We start from the raw sequence: 8,282 nt of genomic DNA on the forward strand, positions 1-8,282 counted from the left end.
TATTTGTGTTAAGTGTATTATTTTTTATTTATTTTTATTTATTTGAAACTTATTTTTGCAGATTTGCATGTGGGTGTGGGGGGATCCCTGCATAGTACATCCAAGTGAGCCGCTTTGAAAATGAGGGAGGTGTATTTATCATTGTGTGTGTGTGTGTGTGTGTGTGTGTGTGTGTGTGTGTGTGTGTGTGTGTGTGTGTGTGTGTGTGTGTGTGTGTGTGTGTGTGAGCGGTAAGTCTGTGAACTATTCTCCCGATCTGCTCCTCAGCCGTTTTCCTTGATGTTATCAGATGGGTCGGTATAGTTCTGATCCAGGTCCACAGGTGTCCTGAGGGGAAGGGGAGGGCTAGTGGGAGCAGAGCGTCTTGTTTCCATTCATATCATTATTATTATCATTTTAGATAAATAGGTGTTTGGTTATGTGGATAGATTTGATTTTCAGGGGAATTTTGCCAACGAAAAGAAAGTAAAAACACATTTTGTGTTGTCTGCGTCCAGCAGAAATGAGCCTGCAGGTTTGCTCCTGCGGCTGGTCCAGCGTGACGACCGTCCACGGCCTGAGGGTCCACCAGGGGATGAGAGGGTGCATGAAGGTCGAGCCTCGACAGCAGTACTTGCACGGCGCCTATGGAGGCTTTGCCAATACTCAGGTGGACTTCAAGCTGGAAGTGCGCACCTCCTTCACGCCTGGTGGGTTTTCACACGAAAGAACAGCGTAGGGCTGTTCGATTTTGCCCAAAAATAAAATCTCGATTTTTTTCTCTCAAAATCCGATTTTCGATTACGATTATTTTGTGAATTGACAAAAGGCAAAGAAATGATTTCAAATATGCTGTTTTTTTATTGAACATTTGCCCATTGGGCTTTAAGTGCAAACTTTGCTCTTATTAAACCAAAAATTAATGAATAAAGTGCAAAACTCTGTAAAATAAGTTGAAAAAAAGTTTTAAAAAATATAATAAAATATAAAGTTTTATCTCTGAAAAAAAAAATCAGCAAATCAGCACTTGCAAACATACAGTAATATTTCCAATTAAATAAAACAAGACATTTTCTAATTAAACTAAACTGGGTCTTTGCATGCTAAATAATAATGCAACCCATGAAGAGGTAGAGGTGTGTAATGTCAGTCATTACATTTGCTATTCACATTTGCAAGTTTTTTGCAAGGAACACGAGCCGGTCTACCGCATCTGGCTTGAGGGATGCCCGGTGGCATGTTACAACGCCCCCTCCTACACTAAAGAGCCTCTCCCATGGGGCACTTGTCGCAGGTATTGAGAGGTATTTCCATCAATCATTAATATGGTATCAATCACTAATATGTGTGCAGACAAGGTAAAAAAAAAACAAAAAAAACTGAAAAATCTATTTTACGAGTTTCACGTTTTAACATCGTTCTAATTACATAATCGCGATTACGATTTAAAATCGATTAATCGAACAGCCCTAGAACAGCGTTAAGAAGTATTTATAACTAATGCATTAATATCAACAAGCTCCAGGAGCTGATTAAAGAGTTGACTCCTACAGTAAATGATGTGTTTAACAGGCCCCATAGACTACCAGGCGGACCTGAGCCTCCAGGTTTGCCACTGCGGCTGGACCAAACTGACCAGCTTCAGGGGGTTGAGAATTCACCAGGGGAAAAAGGGATGCACGGAAAAAAGACTGAGGGTCCCAAAGAAAGAGCAGTACCACCAGGAAGATCGCAGGAAACCGCCCGCACGGGAGAGAGTGATTGTGAAGGAGGAGGTAAATGGACCACAGAGGGGGTGAAGACAGTCAAACTTCAGGCAGCTGTAGTAATTAAAACATGCAGCAGTCACTCACGTGCAGCATTTCCTCACAGGTATCAAGACCTCCAAGGATGAGCAGCAGCTCTGCAGCAGCAGCAGCTTTCACGGTCAAGGAGGAGTATAAATCACGTAGGTTTGAGGCTGAAATGCAGAATGAAGATCTTGCACAGCAGACTGACTGTGTTCTGCTTTTCCTCCATCACAGCTCCTGCACTTCATCCTCGCTCCTCCCGTGGAGCGCCGAGGTCCAGTTCAGCGCATCAGCCTGTGGATTTCTCCATCCTTTCGCAGGTGAAGCACAGACTTGGATACTTTGTTACTCTCTGACTTCAAATTCAGCTGGAAAATGGAGTTTTTGATGCAATGGCTGTGTTTCAGGTGAACAGACCAGCCAGGAAGCGTTCAGTCGCAGCGCAGAAGAAAATACCACGACAGGCATCACAGGTATTCTATTGGCTTAAACCATTCTGTTTTTTTTCTTATATAATTTTCTAATAACCTTCTGTGTTCATCAGAAGACCGACATAGAGGACTTGTTTAATTACTTTGAAACAACCGCAGCCAGAATCAAGGAGGAGCCCAAGTCACGTATGTTGAGATTTTATTCACAGACAAAAGATTTTTCAAACCACAATAATATTATAATATAATAATATAATATAATATAATATAATATAATATAATATAATAATAATAATAATAATAATAATAATAATAATAATAATAATAATAATTATTATTATTATTATTATTATTATTATTATTATTATTATTATTAATAATAATAATAATTATTATTATTATTATTATTATTATTACTGCAAAGGGAAAATGAGAATCTTCTGTCATTATAGCGTTCGCTCCTTCTGACCCGCCTCTTCAAAGAACCTTAAAGACAGAGTCTGTCCAGCAGCTGCAGGACTTCTCTGGTGTTCAGGTATAGCAGATCCGTTGAAGTCATCTGACTTGGAAATGACACCTATACCGTGATTGCAGTGGTGACTTCTTCTCCTCCTCCTATCAGGTTCAAAGGTCGTACAGGGAACCTCCCGCTGCACCGGCTGTCAGACCCAAAGAGAGGAGCCGCAGAGATCCAACGCTGGCACTTGTAATACGCTGCTCTTTTTTTTTAAATCAATATTGCTTGAAAGCAAGCAATATTATTAATTATCAAATTTTTCGCCAGGCCTGGCTTGCATGCAAAATTTGGTGACTTTTGGGGCACGTTAAGGGGGGCAAAAAGGCCCTCCTTTTGTCAGAAGAAAGAAAGAAAGAAAGAAAGAAAGAAAGAAAGAAAGAAAGAAAGAAAGAAAGAAAGAAAGAAAGAAAGAAAGAAAGAAAGAAAGAAAGAAAGAAAGAAAGAAAGAAAGAAAGAAAGAAAGAAAGAAAGAAAGAAAGCAGCGATGAACGGGCCCTCGCACCATTCAATAGTTATGCCAGAAAATAGGGACTATCAAATATTGACCAATCAAAAGAAGAGGCGGGGCTAATTCAGGCCAATGAAGGTCAAGTACTCAATACCGAGTCCCATGACACCACCCACATGTCTTTATCACAACCCGTTCAAAAGTTATGGCAGAGAAAAGTTTTCTAGGGGGCGCTGTTGAGCCATTAGGCCACGCCCATTAATGTAAACCATGAAATATCAAATTTATCGCCAGGCCTGGCTTGCGTGCTTGTATTATTATTACATTATTATTACATTATTACGTTTGCATGATCTGTTTATCTCTGTCTTCTTTCACAATCACAAGTCGTTCCATTCACTTTCTAAAGCTGTGTGAGTGGTCCGCATTTTCAGGCGGGGGGTTCGTTCAGGCAGCTTCCACCAGTCACGGACCCGGGACACGAGGAGGACCAACTCTATGTACAGGTACAAAACCTGGACGTTCCCAAATGCGAGTAAAAGTATTGTTAAGTCTCGTCACAGTTAAACAACATAATCACTACAACATCATAGGGCTGGGCGATATGGACCAAAAGTCATATCTCGATATTTTCTAGCTGAATGGCGATACTCGATATATATGGATATTTTTTCTGTGACATAATTGGGGTTTCCCCCAAAGCATTATAGCATAGCATCTCTGTTAGATTCATTTTTTTCTGAGGCAAACCCTTAAAAAAACAGTCAGTTTTAATACAAAGCCTCGTGCCAAATGTCACACAGGTACCTTTATTAACAGAGGTCTGCACAATATCAAAATGTATAAAACAAATGAAATAAAAATAAACTGCCTGCATATATAGAATAAAAATGCTTCTTGAATAAAATAAAACGAATATCCCTTTCCTGCATAACAATTACATTAAAATACACTGTGCAATTAATACAATGTAGACAGTAACAGGCAGACTTTTCCACTGAGGTTGACAGTTGTGCAAATAACAAAACATTTGTGCAAATCTCAAATAAAACATTCAAGTCAATTTGTCACAAAAAAAGCTATATCAAAATCATTAAAAAAAAAAAAGAAGCTATATCGATATAAACGATATTGTCTCGTACCATAAAAAAGAAAATGAAATGAAAATATATCGATATATATTAAAATCTCGATATATCGCCCAGCCCTACAACATCAGATGAATCGTCATCATTTCAGGTGAACATGTCAGTCCGGGAAGATGCAGCCACTCCAGCTCTGGTCCCGGTTGGGAAGACGGATCGGAGATCGGCCTCTACGCGGCTGCGAGGAGGAAAAAATGAAACTGGGAAGACACCCTGTGAGGTGACCAAAAAATTAAAAAAACAAATTATTTTGTTAAACCCGACTTGTGCAGGACTCAAACTTTACAATCTTGCAACCTTCTTCCTCTCAAGTAGAAGTCGCTGCCCTCCTTTACGCGTCAGAAAGCCCCGGCGTCTCCGACCACGGCCACAGACGCAGTGGAGGAGAACAAGCCGCGTGCGTGCAGGAAGACGGACTCCCTCGGCGCAGGAACTAGTCCTCCAGCCACTCGAATGAAGCAGCCTAGACTCACTCCAGCTTTTACACCACCACAACACTCCCTGAAGAAACCCAAAGACACAAAAGCAGGACATCAGTTAGAGGATTTCCCTGCTGCTGAACAGGTAAAAAGCACCAGCTTAAACAAATGTTCTCCTTTTCTTTCTCTTCTCAACCAGGAATGTCTTGTGAGTAGGGATGGGCGGTATGGACTAAAAAATGTATCACGATCATTTCTGGCATTTATCCCAATAACGATAAAAAAAATACCAATACAAAAAGTGTCATCAACGGGAATCTTTCTTTCTTTCTTTCTTTCTTTCTTTCTTTCTTTCTTTCTTTCTTTCTTTCTTTCTTTCTTTCTTTCTTTCTTTCTTTCTTTCTTTCTTTCTTTCTTTCTTTCTTTCTTTCTTTCTTTCAGGTTCATTTCTTTCTTTCTTTCTTTCTTTCAGGCTCATTTCTTTCTTTCTTTCAGGCTCATTTCTTTCTTTCTTTCTTTCTTTCTTTCTTTCTTTCTTTCTTTCTTTCTTTCTTTCTTTCAGGTTCATTTCTTTCTTTCTTTCTTTCAGGCTCATTTCTTTCTTTCTTTCTTTCTTTCTGGCTCATATCTTTCTTTCTTTCAGGCTCATATCTTTCTATTTTTCTGGCTCATTTCTTTCTTTCTTTCAGGCTCATATCTTTCTTTCTTTCTTTCTTTCTGGCTCATATCTTTCTTTCAGGCTCATTTCTTTCTTTCTTTCTAGCTCATTTCTTTCTTTCTTTCTTTCAGGCTCATATCTTTCTTTCTTTCTTTCTTTCTTTCTTTCTTTCTGGCTCATTTCTTTCTTTCTTTCAGGCTCATTTCTTTCTTTCTTTCTTTCTTTCTGGCTCATATCTTTCTTTCTTTCTTTCTGGCTCATATCTTTCTTTCTTTCAGGCTCATTTCTTTCTTTCTTTCTTTCTGGCTCATTTCTTTCTTTCTTTCAGGCTCATTTCTTTCTTTCTTTCTTTCTTTCTTTCTTTCTTTCTTTCAGGTTCATTTCTTTCTTTCTTTCTTTCAGGCTCATTTCTTTCTTTCTTTCTAGCTCATTTCTTTCTTTCTTTCTTTCAGGCTCATATCTTTCTTTCTTTCTTTCTTTCTTTCTGGCTCATTTCTTTCTTTCTTTCAGGCTCATTTCTTTCTTTCTTTCTTTCTTTCTTTCAGGTTCATTTCTTTCTTTCTTTCTTTCTGGCTCATTTCTTTCTTTCTTTCTTTCTTTCTTTCTTTCTTTCTTTCAGGCTCATTTCTTTCTTTCTTTCTTTCTTTCTTTCTTTCTTTCATGCTCATTTCTTTCTGTCTTTCTTTCAGGCTCATTTCTTTCTTTCTGTCTTTCTTTCTTTCTTTCTTTCAGGCTCATTTCTTTCTTTCTTTCTTTCAGGCTCATTTCTTTCTTTCTTTCTTTCAGGCTCATTTCTTTCTTTCTTTCTTTCAGGCTCATTTCTTTCTTTCTTTCAGGCTCATTTCTTTCTTTCTTTCAGGCTCATTTCTTTCTGTCTTTCTTTCTTTCTTTCAGGTTCATTTCTTTCTTTCTTTCTTTCAGACTCATCTTTCTTTCTTTCAGACTCATCTATCTATCTTTCTTTCTTTCTTTCTGGCTCATTTCCTTCCTTCCTTCCTTCCTTCCTTCCTTCCTTCCTTCCTTCCTTCCTTCCTTCCTTCCTTCCTTCCTTCCTTCCTTCCTTCCTTCCTTCCTTCCTTCCTTCCTTCCTTCCTTCCTTCCTTCCTTCCTTCCTTCCTTCCCGTACGTTGTGCGTGGATTTAACACAGAACCATAAATCAGTTTTACACAAAAACATCATCAATGGGAATTTATCGTTTTTACCGTGAGATGACAAATTCTTACCGTGGGGAATTTTTTTGACGGTTTATCGTGAACGGTAAAATATCGCCCATCCCTACTTGTGAGCCACATCCAAACCTTTTCATTCCTGTACGTTTATTTCACATTGTTTCAGGTGAACACGTCAAGCATCGAGGAAGAACATCCATCAGCTCCAACGGTGGTCCCAGTGAAGAGGAGGGACTCTGCTTCACTCACAGGAAAGCAGGAAACACCGGAAAGATCTTCAGCCGGCCAAGGAAACGCAGGCCAAGAACTGACACAGGTTACTGAATGACTAAAAACTAAATGACTGAATTCAACACTGAAAAACACTTGGAAAACACTGAAATAAGTTGATTTTTTATCCTCCCAAAATGTAACTGGCATTAAAAGGAAATACTAGATTATGATACCTATAATACCTATAAAACAAATACAAACCCTATTTTTCTATTACAGAAAAGAGCTTTAAGGATAATTAATAAAACCGACTATTATGAACCAACAAATAATCTTTTTATTAAATATAATACCTTAAAATTCCATGATATAGTAGAGCAGAAAACTGTTTTATTTGCCTTTAAAGCCCAGCAGAAACTGCTTCCAAACTGCATTCAGGACCTGTTCCAGATAAAAGAAACCCGCTATGACCTGAGGGGGAAACTCATGTTTGAGATGACGACAGCAAGAACTAATATTAAAAAGAGATGTACATCAGTTAAGGCAAGAGAAATTTGGAATAGTTGTAATAACAACCTAAAAATGTGTCGCTCTATCGTCAAGTTTAAGAAATTGTTTAAAGAAAATATTGTAAATAAATATAAAACACTATAATTATAAAGTATACTATCAAAAAAATTCTAGGATGTGAAATGTCAATTTTATTTTTTTTCTTCTTTATGTATTGTTTGTTTTCACTGAGTAAAAGCTAATGTCTCATATTTTTGCTGATCATAAGAAAGAAGGGTAGGCGCTATAAGCTACGGCTTCAGCCTACACCTTTTCGGCAAAAGAAATGTTTTTTTTTCTTCCTTTTCATCTTGTTCTGTACAAGCCGAAATAAAGATTCATAATCAATCATAATCATGACACTATTACAGCAATAAACCATGTTGGCTTTTATGTGTCAGGTGAAGACGGCAGTGAGGGAGAAGCCAGCGACTCCACCTGCGGTTCCGTTCAGGAAAAAGACGAATCAAAAGAGTTCCAAGTCTCCGTTATTCCAAGAAACCCTGAATTATTCACAGGAAAGTAGGAAGACTGGAGGAAAAGGTGGCGACATGGAACCAGCAGATCCAGCAGAACCAGCAGATCCAGCAGAACCAGCAGAACCAGCAGAACCAGCAGAACCAGCAGAACCAGCAGAACCAGCCACCGAGGTCAGCAGCAATGTTACGCTCCAATGTCACTACAGGTTTACACTTTTATTAATCCCTCCCAAGTGGAGGGGAGTGATGGGGAACATGTAGAAGACTAACAGGTTCAGAGTAAACATGTAAACTGCTTAGAAAAGTTTTGCAATGGGGCCAGATTTTTCAGAAAAATCCCATGAATTTCTGGAAACATTGGGAATCGTGTAGTGGATGTGATGTTCTGGGGAATTGGACGAGAACGCGTGTTAAAACAAATTCAAAGACAGATACGTTATTAGCAAAACAAATGAAATATAATAATTACTGTTTGACACATGAA

The 8,282-nt window shown here is 38.5% G+C and overlaps 1 protein-coding gene across 1 annotated transcript; it reads left to right on the forward strand.

The window, feature by feature from the left end:
- The first annotated feature begins 586 nt into the window (after positions 1 to 586).
- On the forward strand, positions 587 to 8,067 carry LOC133420462 (neurofilament heavy polypeptide-like). Its single transcript, XM_061710157.1, has 14 exons — positions 587 to 689; positions 1,552 to 1,754; positions 1,852 to 1,927; positions 2,004 to 2,089; positions 2,177 to 2,242; positions 2,314 to 2,386; positions 2,653 to 2,735; positions 2,823 to 2,906; positions 3,600 to 3,671; positions 4,405 to 4,530; positions 4,626 to 4,874; positions 6,724 to 6,873; positions 7,721 to 7,841; positions 8,033 to 8,067. The coding sequence occupies exons 1-14, from the start codon at positions 587 to 589 to the stop codon at positions 8,065 to 8,067; spliced, it is 1,527 nt and encodes a 508-aa protein (XP_061566141.1).
- Positions 8,068 to 8,282: the final 215 nt, after the last annotated feature.

This window comes from Cololabis saira, chromosome 20, assembly GCF_033807715.1.
Source record: "Cololabis saira isolate AMF1-May2022 chromosome 20, fColSai1.1, whole genome shotgun sequence".
NCBI classification, from domain to species: Eukaryota; Metazoa; Chordata; class Actinopteri; order Beloniformes; family Belonidae; genus Cololabis; species Cololabis saira.

Excerpts from the sequence above, each read along its gene's own strand:
- LOC133420462 (XM_061710157.1), top strand. The coding sequence starts at position 587 with ATGAAGGTCGAGCCTCGACAGCAGTACTTGCACGGCGCCTATGGAGGC. Across the intron at positions 3,672-4,404 it reads AGGACCAACTCTATGTACAG|GTGAACATGTCAGTCCGGGA; the intron begins GTACAAAACCTG and ends TCATCATTTCAG. Across the intron at positions 6,874-7,720 it reads CAGGCCAAGAACTGACACAG|GTGAAGACGGCAGTGAGGGA; the intron begins GTTACTGAATGA and ends TTTATGTGTCAG.